Consider the following 16,339-nt stretch of genomic DNA (forward strand, 5'->3'; position numbering starts at 1 on the left):
AGCCCCACCTCTCTGCCCCTCCCCAGCTCAGCCGGGAGGCCTCCCTTCTCCCGCCCCTTGGTGAGTCAGCCCCAGCTCTTGGCCTTCCTCCCGGAGCTCAGAGCACTGGGCAGCAGGCCAGCCCCTTCCATGCCAGAGGCCTGCAGACCTCCCCATCCGGGAGCCTGGGCAGCAGCCGCGTGAGGCCCAAGGCCCAAGCTTAACCCTTCCCTCCTGGCCTGCGCAGGCTCAGGGCGGCCGAGAGCGTCCCTTTCCACCTGCCCTAGGCTACTGGGGCCACACTGATGGAGCAGCCAGGCCCCTGGCAACACTGCAGGGGTCTGTCCTGCGCACCAGACGGTTCCAGACACTGCCCCTGGGAAGCGCAGCCCAGCAACCCTCAACAGTCCCCTGCCCCTGGCTCCGTTTCTGAGTTCCCGGAGACCAGCCTGGCAGCGCTCTTGCAAGGGGTGCCCGCTCGCTCACGGATGCAGTAAAAGGCCTCTCAGCAGAAGCTGCTAATTCCTCCCACATGGCTGGTTATTAATCCTTTCTTTCAATATTGGAGTTCCGCGATGGCTCCTGACTGAGCTGCCACAAATGGAGATTTATTAGCAGTGAAAGCGGCCGCTGCAGGCCCAGCCTGAAGATCTGCCTTTGATGACGCTGGGGGGCTGCAGGGGCCTGGGGCACAGGGCAGGGGTGGGGAGGTGGCCAGAGCCACCCCTCCCATTTTACAGGTGGAAAACCTGAGTCATCACTACTGGGCAAGCCCACCAAGGGCCCGCAGCCAGCCAGCCAGCCTGGCGGGGACTGGACGGGGCAAGCTGGGTGCTGGGCAGGAGGCTGGCCGGGAGGGACGCTCTGTGAATCACCGCCCTGCTGTGGGCACGCTCGCCCACTTCCTGAGGCCACCTCACGGCTCCTCCTGCCAGTCGCACAGCCCCAAGCACTGCCTGGTGGCCGTGGTCGGGTGGCATTTCCTCCTCTGTGCTGAAAGGAACTTGTCCCTCCAACGAAAAGCTGGAGAGAGAAAAGGGAGAGCAAGAGGAGTCCGGGGGCCGCCGGCACGCCTCGTCCAGCCCTGCGACTCAGACAGAGCCAGAGGCACGGCTTCAGGAGCCAGGCTACAAATGCAGGGCTCAGCCCTCCCTGCACCCAGTTCCAGGGTCACAGGGAACCCCAGAGCAGCCCGCTCTGCCGGCAGCACATGGAGTGAGCCGGGACCCAGATGCTGGACTCACAGGCCTGCTTCCGCTGGACCACCTCGGCCTCCGCACGGCCGACACTCAGGGCTTGGCCATCCTCCGTTGGGAGGTGGTTCTGGGCACTGCGGGGTATTTAGCAGCATCCTGGTTTCAACCCACCAGATGCCCCGCCCTCGCCCCTCTCCCAGCTGTGACAACCAAATGTGTCTGCAGACATGATTAGATGTCCCCTAGGGAGGAGGAAAGGGCACGACTGTCATCCCTGGTTGAGAGACAGTTCTAGAGATTCTAACTTAAATGGTCTGAGGGTACAACCCCAGTGTAGACTGTATTTAAAAAAAAAATTAAAAGATAGTCCTGCTGGGCATAGTGTCACTCGCCTATCATCCCAGCGACCCAGAGGTAAGGCAGGAGGATCACATGTTTAATACCAGCCTGGGCAATTTAGTGAGGCTCTATCTCAAAATAAAAAATAGAAAGGGTGGGGATGTGGCTCAGTGGAAAAGCACCCTGGGTTCCATCTCCAGTACCCCTCCCCCCACTAAAAGACAATCCTGATGGTTCCAGTGGGCCACAGCCAGTGCAAGCAGAGCGCTAGCAGCAGCACACACCTACACGCTGACAGGGTTTTGAGTCTGGCATCTGCCACCCCGTTATTGGTCACTTCTCTGAGTCATGGGTGTCTCCTCAGTGACACCTGCTCTCAAGGGCCTGCTTCACGCAGTACAAGAGATCACATGTGTCAATACGTGGTCAGAACATGGTGGGTAAACTCTCTGCCATGGACCCAACTGCCCACAGATGGACAAATGGATAAACGGAAGGCGATCTCACCAGGCAGAATATACTCAGTCACGTCAAGGAGCCAAACACCAACACCTCGGACACCTGGTGCTAAGTGCGAGGAACCAGTCCCAGAAGGACAGTGTCGTACCTCCCCATGTAGATGAAATGTCCAGCGGTCAAACGCACAGGAGGGAGAGCAGGCTGTGGAGACCAGGGGCTGGGAGGGATGGCAGTGACTGATAATAGGCACCGGGTTCCTTTTTATGGTGGTGACCGTGTTCTAGAACTAGATAGCGCTGGTGGCTGCACTCTGCTATGAATGAACCTGATGCCCCTGAATTGTACACTTTAAGGTGGTTACAATGTAACTTTAGCGTCACTTGTACTTGGACACAATAAAAGATCTGATTACCACAAAATCACCCAGCCCGTGCCTGGTGCCCAGCAACACCCAGGGAACTGCAGTCTGTTAACTATCTGGTGCCCTAAGTCCCTCCAGTGGGGTTGGCGATGCTCCGGGCCATGTCTGCAGCCACCACTGCCCAAACTGCAGGTTCAACTCACAGCCCTGGGCTGGCCGTTACTGAGCCTGTGTGACCGCCCACGCAACCCCCCGGGGCACCTGTTACCACTGTGGTTCTTGGTGGATTCTGTGCCTAATCCAGGTCCCCTGACCCTGGCTGCCACAGGCAGCAGAGTCACCCAGCTGGGACAAACTCTCAACTAAGCTGCAGAAGGCCAGCGGGCAGTGCCCAGGACCTCTCAGGCAGGGGCCAGCCACGCGCAGCTTAACCATCTCTCCAGGCAAGTTACTCCACACATTTGTTTGGCACCGAGTTCCATATTAAGAGGCCACCTGAGGATGGGGAACTCCTCGGGGCAGGTCCCCAGTCCTCAGAGAGCCCAGAGGCAAAGCAAACAAACCCAATGAGCCTCTAAAAGAGGAACTGGGGGGGGGGGGATGCAGCAGCCACAGACATGGCCTCTGGGGCCCTCATCGCCATCTGATGCAACTTCCACCACCTGTGGCTGCTAATTGGACACCCAGGACCTCAGGGAGGGCTCTCAGGAAGCCACGCTCCAGGGGACCCCGACGTCGCCCATTCAGCTTGTCATTCATCTGGAGACTCCGACCATCCAAAGCCCCAGCAGCTAGTTTTCTAACCAAAGCCCGGGCCTGGGGTTATAGCCATCCTTGAGGGTGCGGCCTGGCCTGCCGGAACGGCCACCCCAGCCCCTGCTCCAGCCTCCAGGTGGCCCTGGCGAGGACTCCCAGGCTCTGCTGCTGCTCCGGCTTCTGGCCGTCCTAAAGGGGCTCAGGGCCTTGTATTTTGTGAGTCCACGGGGGTCGCTGGCATAGGCGGCCGGGTGTTTACCTTCACTGGCAACAGCGCCACCCCAGGAGCAGCAGCAGCCCGCGGAGGCCCCGGGGGAGAAACAGGACCCTGGGCCCGTGTGCAGCACATCCTGTCACAGGACTGGGTGGCCAGAATGACAGTCTACCCGAGAACCAGGAGGGAGGCGGGGGAGGCCGGCCCACCCAGAAAGCCAACCCTGCAGAGGGCGGTTCTGTGAACCCGGAGCAGTGACTGCCACCGAGGGGGCCCGGCTGCCAGGCACATCACGAACTTACGTACACTAATGTCGTCAGGCCCGCCCGTCACCAGGCAATGTCACCTCTGCTGCTGCAGCCTGACGGCCGAGTCCCCAGCCCAGGCCAGCAACAACCTGGCGTTGGGACTTGGGGCAAAGAGTGGGACTCTCCATGCCTCCACTTTCTCATTGTCAATGGGAACGAAAGTGCCACCAGCCCTCAGAGCTGTTCCCAACCGAACAAGCTCAGGCTCAGGAGTGAGGGCACCTTGCCGGGCCTGTTAGCTGCTGGGACCTCAAAGCAGAACTTGCATCCCATTCAGGAGTCAGGGACACTGAGATTCCCGGAGAGGGGACATGCCCTAGAGCACCCGGCTCAGTGAAGCAGGGCTCTGGACCCAGACTGTGGGATTCCGGTGCCCTGAAAACCCCTGGAGCAAGGCCCTGCGGGAAGGCCACCCACTGGCGCAGGCCGAGAGCAGCCTCAGCCCTCCTAGTGGTCATCATCTGGCCCAGGCACTGGCCGCCAACTCCACAGCTGTGAGAGCTCCTCGTCACTGCCTCAGGTCCCTGTCCTTGGCCACAAGCCTGGCTTGACGTGGCCTGCTTGGCCAGGACACAGTGCGGCCTCAGGCCTCACCCTGCGACGCAGTGAGTGGGGCCCACAGATAGCCCTGCTGGCCCTTCCCCAGGTCTTCCCCAGAGGGCCCCAATTCTCCCTTAGTGTGGGCTCAGCTCTGAAGGGGCTGTCGACACTCACAGAGCAGGAATGGGCAGTGCAGGCCATGGGGCCACTCCTCGCAGCTCACTTCCTCCTGGGAAGGGGAGCCACGGTACCCACCCAGGAGACGGCTGGCTGCATCTCCTCCTCCGTCTCCATGGCACCCACTGCAGAGCTGCAGGTATCTTCCCTCCTGATCAGATCATTATTCTACCATTTCAACAGGCACCACCCTGTAGAATGTTCCAGACACCTCCATAGGACAAGACCCTCCCCGAGGCTCACAAACTCATCTAACCAATAAGCTCTCTTCCCACAGAGGGACAGGGCAGCCTGGACCGAGAACAGAGCCTGGGCTTCAACCCCAGCCCCGCCCCCTCCTGGGAGCCGGGTCGAGCCGGTCCCCGTCCTTCCTGAAGCTCAGCTGGATGTGCTCCATTCTGTGCCCTGGGCCCTGGCTGCGCCCGCGCTCAGTCAGCACCACTCCACACAGTGCTGAGCGGATGAACGGCAGGAGCTGAAGGATGGGCCTCCTTGGGCCTGGCATGGGTGGACACGACTGGACAAGTGTGTCTGTGGGACCCTGAGGGCGCTCCCGGGGTAGTCACGCCATCCCTGCTCCCACAGAACTGGCCTAGGGAAGGGCCGTCAGCAGACCAGCCGCCCAAACTTTCCTCGGATCTCCTGGGCAGCGAGCTCCCCGGCCTGGAAACCCGCTGGGCTCCCTGGGCGGCTGGCCCCCTCCCCTGCAGCCACCAGTGCACGAACCTCCTCCCTGGCCAACATGCCCTCTGCCCAGTGCCCAAACGGCATCCAAGGTCCACAGGCACACGCCTTCAAGGGACCTCCAGTGCCCTGGGGCAGGAGGGTGTCCACAGGGGGCCCGAGCTGCCTGATGATGTGCATGAAATGACTCCACACCTGTGCTTCTGGCCCCCAGTAAGCTGTCGCTGTGACACAGCTCAGCCCTGCTGCCCGGAGTCAACAGATGCAGACACTCAGCTACCCAGCCCATGGGTGTGACATAGCCACAAGTCGTCTAGCTTCTCCCTGCTTCACCTCCCACCCAGAAAGGGGGCACAGGAGCCAGGTTCTCAGAGCTCTTGTGCCGATGGCTCCCTCTCCTTCGCCTCACCCCCTCCCCGGCCCTCTCACCCCCTTTCCTCAGACCTTCACTTATCCGCACCTGCTGTGTCCAGGCCCTGTGCTAAATGAGCTGTAAACCAGAATCGCATCATGGAGCCAAGGCTTCCCATTTTGCTTAGAATAAAACCCCAAGTCCCCAGTGTGGTCTCGCCCCCCACCTCCGTCCACTGTAGTGTCCTGGGTGCTTCGTGTCCCCAGGTCTGTCCATCCCAGGGCCTCTGCACTTTCTGGACCCTCCACCTGGACCACCCCCCCCCTCGCCTGCATCCAGGTGAACCCGCCACCTCTTCCGAGGTCTGCAAGACTCGTGCTGCCGCTCCCCCCCCAGCCCCCAGCCCCCAGCCCCCAGCCCCCACGGTCCCTGTCATTTCCCACGACTCTGAGTTCAGTTTCATGTGTCGTCTTTGCCTCCTTCCTGCCCGTTTCCCACTAGATGGAGACCTCTGTGGATGCAGGGACATGGTTGTGTTCTGTGCTGTGTCCCTGGGGCCTAGAACAGTGCCTACTGTACAAATCTCCTTCAAGCAGCAAGAATGAGTTCTAGGACAGCCTACAGCCAGGCTGCTTTTCACCATCTCCCAAGCAGCACCTGGGGGAGTGGTGGGGGGCAGCGTGGGAAAGGGTGGGGGCCGGAAAGCGCCTGAGCCACGCTTCACTGGGGAAAGAGCGGAGCCTGGCCCCGCCACACGGCATCCACAGGAACACTCTGCAATGGACCCCGTCCCCGATCAGCAAAGCCAGAACCAAATGCTCCCGGAGGAAAATGTGAGAGGCCACCTCTGCCCCCTTCAGATGGGCACCCATCCCTAGAGAAAGGAGAAGGACAAATGAGGCTTCCTCAGGATAACGTGCTGTCGCTCTTGAAGGACGTAGCTCGGAAAGATGGAAGGTGCAGGTGGAAGATAAGCCCCGAATCTGACCAAGGAGTCCCAGCTAGGGCAGGTTAAAAACTGCCACCCAGTATGAGACAAATACAAGGAACCCAACGAGCAAAAGAGGGCACCGAGAGAGATGAGGAGCCCCACGAGTAGGGTCCAGAATCAGTCATCAGGAAAAGCAAACGAAAACCACCGAGATCCCATTTCACTCTAGAACGGATGACACCAAACGCCGGTGAGGAGTGTGATGCTCGAAAGACCACCTCTCGTCCTCTGGCCGCCCCTTGCTGTCCACCCAGGAGAGCTAAAGCCCCCGCCCACGGAAGGCCCTGAGCAGGAACACAGGAACTGCCTTGTTCATTATCCCCAAGCCCTGGGGACAAACCAAAGGTCATCAGTGGCACAAACAATTGCTCTATTCCTACAGTCCTGCCCAGCAATGAGTAAGAACCAACCACTGACCCAGGCCACAGCACCACGGTCTCCAAACACAACACTGAGCACAGGCAACAGGACCCAGAAGGGCGTCCACCATACAGGCCAATCCCACCAAGTTCCAGGAGCTCCAACCACCACGGCTGCCTTTCCATGTGGGGCCGAGGGGAGGCGGGCCAAAGGGACAGCAGTAAAGGAGGCTCCGGGTCTGGCTGTGAACAGTGGCCACTCGAAATTGTCAAAAATCATCCGCTGGATGCTCACAACCTATGCCATCTACAATATCTTGATTATACCTCAGTCAAAAAAGTAAGTGGGGAGGGGGAGACAAAATCCACCTTCTCTCCACCCACCCCTCCCTCCGCCCTCGGGTAAAGTGAGTGAATTTGCGTCCTACGCTGCAGCCGGCAGGGTTTGGTTTAAAATTGCTTTAGGTGTTTTCTGAAATGCAATGTACAGAGAGGCCCGTGTGCAGGGCAGAACTGCGGTGAGTCATGGCTGGAGAGGTTCCGGAAGGTTCTCATGGGATGGGGAGTCTGAGCCTGCGGACATCCCTCCCTGTCTCATGGCTGCCTTTCCTCCCCCCTCCCCTAGGCGACATGCAGAGCTTGCCTTCCTCTCATCTTCTCGATATTCTGGAGGCTTCTCTGTGCGCCAGGCCCTGCAAACACCTGGCCCAGCCCTTATGTGGGGAGACTGCCGAGTAACCTGGGTTGTCGAGCACAAGAGGGACCCAAGCCCGTGGGTGGGTAGGACACTTTCCCCACGCGGGGCTGCCTGACCATGCCCTTGATAAGGGATTGAAGGCTACAGGAGAGGGCTCTGGGTCAGCAGTTCTCAACTTGGCCCTATATGAGACTTATCAGGGGACCTCTGAAAGCCTCCATGCCCAGGCTGCACCCCACAAACAGAATCAGGGTCTCCAGGGTGGGCCCCTGGCACCAGTCATTTTATATATATCTATAAGGTAAATACAGAACACAATCACAATGGGTGTGACTCACAGAGAGGTGTTAGATGGGTAGAGATGTCTCACAGGTGACTCTAAGGTACAGACAAGGTTGAGGACCTGTGTCCTGGGTGGAGGTGACAGCCAAAAGTCAGCAGAGAGAGACCCCAGTGCCTGAGACCTGAGGAGGGGACGGAGGGGAGTCGAGAAACGTGTCCAGGAGAGGCAGCAGCTGGAGTGCCCCCACCCAAGCCTCACGTCCATCCGACAACTTTCGTGGAAACAGGGTGCTTGCAGACATAATCAGGGCAAGATGGACAGGAAACCATCCAGCATCGGGGTGGGCCTGAATCCAGTGACAGTGTCCCAAAAAGGACACAGGGGAAGCCAGGAGAAGGCGGGGCACACCAAGGAACACCGCCGCGGGCCCTGCAGCAGGGAGGGCTGCCTGGGACAGCTCCCTTGGGGGCCCCAACGCAGCCAACCTGTGGCCCTCGACTTCAGGCCTCTGCCTCTGGGCCCAGGTCAGAATAAACGCCTCGTGTTTAAGCGGCCAGCGGCGGCTGCCCAGGAAGCCTGGGAATCGGATCCGGGGAGGCAGGGCCTGCTGGGCCAACAGAGAGTAGGAGCTGAAGCTGGGACCACCGAGGAGCCAGGGAAAGGGCCTGGGCATGGGAGGCAGGCGGCTGAGCTGGCCAGGAGGGCCACAGGAGGGAGGCTTGCTGTGGGCAGGACACCAGCGGCTCCCTGACTTCTGCCCCCGAGAAGTGGGGGTGAGGCGGCGCTCAGAGGATGGAAGCCTGCAAGGTGCCACCGTCTGGGTGGGACTACGGCAGGGGTCGGGGAGGAGGGGGGTAGCCCCCAGCAACACCGCAGACCAGTGTGCAAGGCAGGGCTGGACCTCGGGTGGGCTGCAGTGGGAGCTAAGAGAAGGAAACCGCACTCTCCACAGCCAGACCTTTTCCCCCGAGCCTGGCTCCAGTAGCTGGTTCATGTTTCTTCTCGAATCTGGGAACTCACCCTCGTTCCCCGAGAGGGCACACAAAAGGCAACTTCTAAGTCGACAACTCAACCTTGCGAGTAAGTGCCAGCCCACTCCGTTTCCTACCACAGCATCCTCTCCACCAGGCACACACCAAGTCAGCTGGTCAGTGACGGCCTATTGCACACCTACTGTGCCAGCACGTCCTTCACACACCGTCACTGGACACTGATTGACTGTATCCCTACAGATTACAGCAACCCGGTCAGTCAGTAAGCATTTATGGAACTACCAGACACTGGGCCAGGAACACAGAACCAAGAAGCAAAGAAAAATGACCCAGATTCTGGGTGAGAGGGACAGTGGCCAAGAGGTAGCCCAGGGTGGTGGTATGACAAGAAAGGGTGGAGTTATGAGAAAGCTCAAAGCAGCAGGTATTTCACAGAACTAGAAAGTTGGAGATTCGGCTTCGCCACCGACAGAGAGAAAATGGGTGAATCACTTTACCAAGAAAGTCTCAGTTTCCTTATCCGTCAGAACAAGGCGGGTGAATCTAGTGCTTTTTAAAAAGAAAAGAAAAGAAAGCACATTTTCAAGCTTCAGACAATTTCCTACGGCCCCAGTGACCTTGTAGGAGGAGGAGTATGACCTTAGGTGGAGGAGGAGTATGGTTTAATAATGATTCTTAAAGACTCCGACTGATGCCAGATAAGTTGACGTGAGGAGCAGAGAGGGGACGCGGGCTTCGGCAGGTGGCCCTGCTCAGGCCAGAAAGTGAAGACCTTATCTGCTCAAAATGTCCCAGATCATTGGGGAAGCACCTGCATCACCTCCCCACAGCACCCTAAGGTGGGGTGCATCCCAGGACAGGGTGTGGCAGCCTGGAGACCACAGTTGGTGAGGGGAATTCTGCATTCCTACATGTCAAGGTCTCCATACATGTCCCCTGGTATCTGCTGTGGGGCCCTAACTCTCCCAGCTCAGAATACAAACAACACCAGCTTGGCCCCGCAAGAGGCAGCAAGAAAGCAGAGCACTCCTCCACCCAAGACCTACCAAGGCCAAGCAACGGCTGCTCTCCTAGAGAAGGGGCCGCCCTGCCTGCTGCTGGCTTCTCACCCCAAGGGCCAGTCTTCCTCAGCCCTTCCTGTGTGAAACAGTGCTGCTTTCCCATCGCTCATCTGCAGCTCAAGACTACCTCTGATTAACAGAAACCACTCGCAAGCTTTGCCTGAGCCTCAGAGTATTTTAAATTCGTTGCCATTTTTAATCAATTCGTATGAGTGTGCTAGAGACGGAACCCAGGGCCTTGTGCATGCTGACCACAAGCTCCACCACCAAGGAACACCCCGGCCCAGTCGCCATCTTTAAAACATCCAGAGCTGTGCTGTTGTGCACAGGAGGCTGAGGCAGGAGGATTGCGAGTTCAAAGCCAGCCTCAGCAACTTAGGGAGGCCCTAAGCAACTTAGTGAGACCTTGTCTCAAAATAAAAAATTAAAAAGGCTGGGGATGTAGCTCAGTGGTAAAGCACCCCTGGGTTAAATCTCAAGTACCAAAATATAAATAAAACACCAGGAGACTTTGGTTTAGGTTTTACAGTTCAAACATCTGGCCACACTGAGTCCACGTTCCCATTTGAGAATCCTGCTGGAGCTGGGGAAGAGCAGCCCAGGAGGGGAAACTGCCACTGATCCCCAATCTCTCTAGCCCTCTGGGTGCAGCCCAACCCTCTTTTGTTTCTACCACCTCCCCTGCCCCTGTAGGAAATTGATGTCATGATACCTACTTGTGGGAAAATGTCCAATAAAAAAAATTCAGAAGCAACATGGAACATGATTACAACAACATGAAAGGTTCCTTTTCATTGAACCCAGGGGAGCTTAACCACTCAGCCACACCCCAGCCCCTTTATAATATTTTATTTAGAGACAGGGTCTCACTGAGTTGCTGAGGCTGGCTCTGAACTTGCAATCCTCCTGCCTCAGCCTCCCAAGTTGCTGTGATTATAGGCGTGCGCCACCACACCCTGCACAACACAGAAGATTCTTAAAGAAAGACCAAAAATATTATCTAAACAATTTTTTTTCTGAAACAGTATTCCTTTTTCCTTCTTTGTGCTTTTGGAAATAATTGTAAGCTTTCAGAAGCACAGCAGAGGGTGAGCTTCATGAAGTCCTCCTGCCAATTCCTCAGAAAAAGCTCAGGGCACCCCTGAAGCTGAGAGGCCGAGCTGGACTTCCTGCCCCGTGTCCTTCCAGATGGCACCTCTGGGCCATTTCGTGCTGAATGCTGAAGGTGTCCTGCAACTTCACGACTGTTGGCAGGAGGTCTTTATCCCCACCAGATGAGAGCTGGTGGAAAGCAGGGAAAGTGGCCGGCTCCCTGGGGCGGCCCAGCACCTGCCACCAGATAGTCCTCAGGAAAGCCACAGCAGGGGCGGGAGGGGACAGAGCTCATCTGTAAAATGGGACAGCGACAGAGGCCAGGGCCAAGGACTGCTGTGTCCCGTAAGCCGCTGGGAGTGCAGGGCTTAGCAGGGTGACTGGCAGCAGCAGAGCCTGGGGACACCAGGCGCTGTCCTGTAGCTGATGTTCCCGCTGAAAGGGCAAAGGAGGAAAAGGAGAAAGGGACACCGCGTACAGGGCCCTCACGCCAACCGCATGGGCCCTTCCTAGGACCACAACAGCATTTATATGTTCTGAATCCTCCAAACGACGCCACAGCTCCCCATTAGCTGTACTATTTTTTAATTTCCTGTGAGGCCACAAAACCCTCCGCAAGTAAACAGAAGCAGAGATAAAAACCTGGCTCGCTCCCTGTCCCGGCCCTGGGTCATCGTGGACCCACCGTTAACCCTCGTGGCCCTGTGCGGCCCAGCAGGCCTCCCGGGTCCCCTGCCAGGTGCCCTGCCCAGGGTGGACGCTGGTGTACCCCGGTTTCCACGGACAGGCCCCGCCCGGGGCCCCCACTTACAGCACTCAATGGGGTTGGACGCCGTCTGCAGGGAGACGATGCGGCCGCTGGCCTCGGGGATGTGCACGCGGAACACCAGGCGCACACGCGTGTTCTTCCTGCCGATGTCCGTCTCGCCCTTGCGCAGCTCGATGTCGGCATTGCGCAGCTTCAGGATCCCCGCGCAGTCGATGCTGCAGGAGTGGACAGCCCGGTTGACAACCCCGAGACTTGGGGAACAGGAGGGGTCACCCACAAAACCACCTTCTGCAGCTCTCTGATACACCGGTGCAGCTGGCCGCAGGGGACAGGCCCTGCCACACACCCACGGGACCTCAGTCAGAATGTGCCCCAAGATGTGGCTGAAGAAAAAGGCTTACGACGTAAGAGAAATTCCCCAGAGAAACGACTTGCCTAGGGGACCTTCTGGCACCAACTCTGCTACTCTCAAAAGTATCTGAAAAACTCAAATATGCAATTGGCCAAGGTGAGGGCGGTGCCAGTAAGGTCTCCTCGCTTGAACTTGACCATGTGCTGGGCTGTGTAAGAGCACCTTTGTTGTTCGGTGAGGCCCACCGAGGTATTTAAAAGGCCTAAAACCTGCAATTAAGTCTCAAAACAGCTCAGGGAGGGAGGACTGAAAAGGAAGGGATATATATTTAGCAAGTGGGGAAAAGTTAACAATCGCTCCATCTCAGTGACCGTCTCTCGGGAGTTCCCTGCCCCTTTCTTGTCATTCTCCTATGTTTGAATCTATTTTCTCATGAGAAGATGGGTTAGCCCAGACGTGTGCGGCCTGTCCCTCTCTACACCACAGGACGCTGGCCTCGGAGCTGGGCCCTCTGCATTGCTGCCTGGTAAGTTCTTTAAGCCAAATACATTTTTTAAAATGGATATAAACTGAACCTCCCCCCAAATAATGTAACCCAGAGATTCACGAGTCCCTCCCAAGACCCAGGAAAGCATCCACATGGAACACTGAACCTGGAAATCAGCGTGGGTCTTCCACAGACTGGGAACTGACAGAAACGGCAGAGGCCGTAGGACCCTCCACTATGAACAGAAGCAGAGATAAGACCCTGCAGGTCCCCTGTCCCAGCCCCTGGGCCACCTCAGACCAGCTGTTTATCCTGTGGCCCCGTGTATTCCTGAAGGCCACCCAGGTCCCCTGCCAGGTGCCTTCCCAGGGTGGACGCTCCCCATTTTCCAAGGACAGGCCCCGCCCACCACTGCACCTTCAGCACCTCCACAGTCCCGCCTCCTGGCCCTGCGGCTTCCCACCCAGAGCCACGGCGCCCGGCGTTGCCGCCCTTACGTTGCCCGCATGTTGTTCTTGGGCTCCAGGGGGATCTCCAGGACCTTGGTGTTGCCCACGATCTTTTCGTAGCTGGTGGTGGTGACGGTTTTCCCCGTGATCCGGTGCACCTGGTAGAAGGCGTGCGGCTTGAGGATCCGCTCATCGGCCGTCCCAATGAAGATCTGGAGCCCCAGCGGCTTGTTCTCCATGTAGCCATGCAGCTGCGGGGAGAAAACAGGATCGTGAATGTGCAGGCAGCCATGGCCCGGGTCTGACAACCAGAAAAGCTCCGGCACAACAGAGGGAACCCGGGAGGGCTGCAGGGTCACCACGGATGGAGACCCGGAGCCACCAGGTGCCCATCCGGAGGGGACTACCCGCGGGAATCACAGGCATCCCCTCAACACGGAATGTCCAGCAGCCTCAAGAAAGGATGCACTAGATGAGCAGCACAGTCCCTGAGAAAGGCTGGCACTGAACACAGCCAGCGATGGGGTGTGGGCAGCGTGGCCTCACAGCGGGCACAGAAAGAACCCGGGCAGGAGCAGCCCTTGACACAGCTGCCAGCAATCAGGAGAAAGGCTGTGGGTGCCACTTCTCCCGGCTTTTCCCACCTCCTCCTCCTTCCCCGAACTCAACCCAACACACTCTCTTTTCTTGATTTTTTTTTTTTAACCTCAGTCTTCTTCCCACAGATAAACTGCCATCCGTGAGACAGGAATGTTTTCTGTTTGGCTGCACACAAAAATCCCTGGCACTTAGAATACTGCGTAGCACACAGTAGGCACACTAGGATGCGTGTGCTGGATGAAGTGATAAAAACTGCTCGACAGAAACATGGCCAGGAATCAGTCCACAGGGAAGCAGCCACGGGCAGAAGAGAGGGTCTGTGTGGCTGTAAATAGGCGCAAATCCAGCCTCCACAGGACACCGCCTGTCCCCTCTTGGATTGGCATACACAGAGGTACTTGGCAACGTCAAGAGCTTTGGAGACTGTGGAGGAACAGGTGGGCTCGTGTAGCTGATAGAAGTATAACCCAGCATAACTACCATCATGAGCGCTGAACAGCAGTGCCAATAAGAACACAGATTTAAAAACAGTCACTCTCCGACCCAGTAACCATGAACCTCAGCATGCACCCTACAGCAGCACTGTGCATGCAGATGAATAAAAAAAAATGTTTGCTAAAACAAATAGAATAATGAACAATTAGTTTTATCAATAGGCTGGATTGAGATGACAGGCCCAGGCAATGAAGAACACACAACGGTTTGAAAAAAAATCATTCTTCATTATTCATCATAGGTGGATCTATGAAGTGACCCAGAAAGATCCAGCATACCTTGTTGAAAGAAAGAAAAACCATGTGTCAAACCCTACAACTTATAAAACAATGCAGAACGTTTTCCGATCATCCACTTCTACTTATGCAATAGAAAAAGGTATGGAAGGATGCGCTCCAAACTGACCACACCATGACCACGTCCAGCAGATGGAGGAGGAGCTCAGGATTGAGAAGGAGGTCAGAGGAGACTTCGACATTATGCACATGATATAGGAAGAATGTTCTGCTGAAAACTGGGGAAATTTAATATTAGTTTTAAATACCCAGGTCAAGAATGATGATCTTCCAGTCTGATGGTGAGTTCCTGCCACTCACAGCAGAGGAAGCCGGGCCACTCATGTCACCCTCTCCTGCCTCCAGTCCTTTCTCTGCCAACTGAAGGGCTCTTTGACAAGTGACAGCTCCCTAAGGTCCCACTCTTCTTCCAAGTTCCAGGAAACTCAGCAGGATCTCCAGTCACAGGTTAAAAAACAAAGAGAGCCGCCAAGGCCATGGGTGACTTCCCACGTCTAGCACTGTGCTGCCCAACCCAGGAGCCACTAGCTACACACACGCTAATTAAAATTAAACAAGATTTCCCAGCTCGGTGGCACAGGCCTGGGATCCCAGCTGTTCTGAAGGCTGAGGCAGCAGGATCACAAGTTCAAGGTCAACCTGAGCAAGATCCTGTCTTCAATAAAAAAAAAGCCTGGGGATATAGCTGAACGGTAGAGTGCCCCTGGGTTTGATTCCTAGCACTGAAAACAAAACAAAAAAACCTCTTTTTTAATTACAAAATTAAACAAAATTGGAAATCCAGTGTCCGGGTCCCACTAGCCACATTTCAAGGGCTCGCCCACCACTACCATCATGGACAGCAGGAATACAGAACATCTCCATCATCACAAAAGTTCTCCTGGACCCTGGCCAGTCTGGAAAGACGGAGTCCTTTCATCCTCTTCTTTATTGTGTCACGGCTGGGAGAGGCGCAGAGCCGGGCGATAAGGGATGAGGCTCGTCTCCATCTGCCGCTGCCACCCACCGCATTGACACAAGTGTCCGACACCCGCCCAGGAGGCCCGGGAAGATGAAAGTCCAGGGAGAAGCCCCTAATCTGAAGACCAGGTGGCAGAAATCAAAAGGAAGGAGGGTAGCGCTGAAGAGATTTTGTTTTGTTTTTCCTGCCTTTCATTTGAACCCAAGATAAATATGTTTGCTCATCTCTTCCGCTTGATTTATCAGGAGTGGGAAACGTGGGCTCGCACGGGAAGAAAAGCAGGCGGGACGGCGGGGCCCGGCGGTTCTGGGCTGCCTCCTGCTCCCTGCCAAGGGCAGGCAGCGCGCTGGGCGGACGCCTGGAAGACAGCCAGGGAACACCTGGAGATAAACCTGTCACGTCCGTGGCCCTGAGTCCAGCTGCTTCTGTTTCCTCTTCTGTTGGCACACCAGCCCGAGCCACCACATCAGTGGGGGACCATCAACGCCCAGCTTACTTCCTGCCATATTCATAGGGCAGCTCAATGTTCTTTTTAAAAATGCAAATCAGATCCAGGCATTCCCCTGGCTAACCCTCCAAAAACTCCCTGCGGCCTTAGAATAAAACCCAAACTCAGTGGTGGCCTGCCTCTGTCTCCTCCATCCTCCATCCTGCTGGACTCCGTGGACACCAGCCCTCCTTTGGTTCCCTGGACAAACCCAGCCCATTCTGACCTCAGGGCCTTTGCACAAGCCATTGTCTCTGCCTGGATAACTCTTCCGCTGTGCATTTAGTTTTCAGATCTTCAGCTCTTTCCCAAACCACATTATTTGGGTGCATGCAATGCCAGAGCCAGCTCTTTCAACCTTGCAAGAACCAAGTGTCCAATGTTTAGCAATTGAAGAGCCAACGGACATCCCTTGGATCACTTAGTACCTACATTCCCAGCCAGGATGGTAATACTTCCACCACAAAAATTAGCAACCGCTTCAAAGCAGGGCTTTTTCCTGGAGAACTGAAGGAAGACTTTGCTAGCTGCCTCCTTCGTCACCATCTGAAGTGTTCCCCGTCTGCCGGGCTGCTCCCTTGCTCAGTGCCCTCCCGTCCACCT

At 56.6% G+C, this 16,339-nt stretch overlaps 1 protein-coding gene across 6 annotated transcripts in view; it reads right to left on the bottom strand.

Moving 5' to 3' along the window:
* NFATC2 (nuclear factor of activated T cells 2) overlaps positions 1 to 16,339 on the bottom strand; it is a 135,234-nt gene that overhangs the window by 51,385 nt on the left and 67,510 nt on the right. For all 6 annotated transcript variants that reach the window (XM_081291060.1, XM_081291058.1, XM_081291059.1 and 3 more), the window contains exons 4-5: positions 12,946 to 13,148; positions 11,652 to 11,824 (exon numbers count right to left, since the gene is read on the bottom strand). In XM_081291060.1, coding sequence (XP_081147186.1) covers positions 11,652 to 11,824; positions 12,946 to 13,148 — 376 coding nt within the window. The remainder of the gene's footprint in view (positions 1 to 11,651; positions 11,825 to 12,945; positions 13,149 to 16,339) is intronic.

This window comes from Spermophilus citellus (assembly GCF_964194105.1).
Source record: "Spermophilus citellus genome assembly, chromosome: 4".
Lineage (NCBI taxonomy): Eukaryota > Metazoa > Chordata > Mammalia > Rodentia > Sciuridae > Spermophilus > Spermophilus citellus.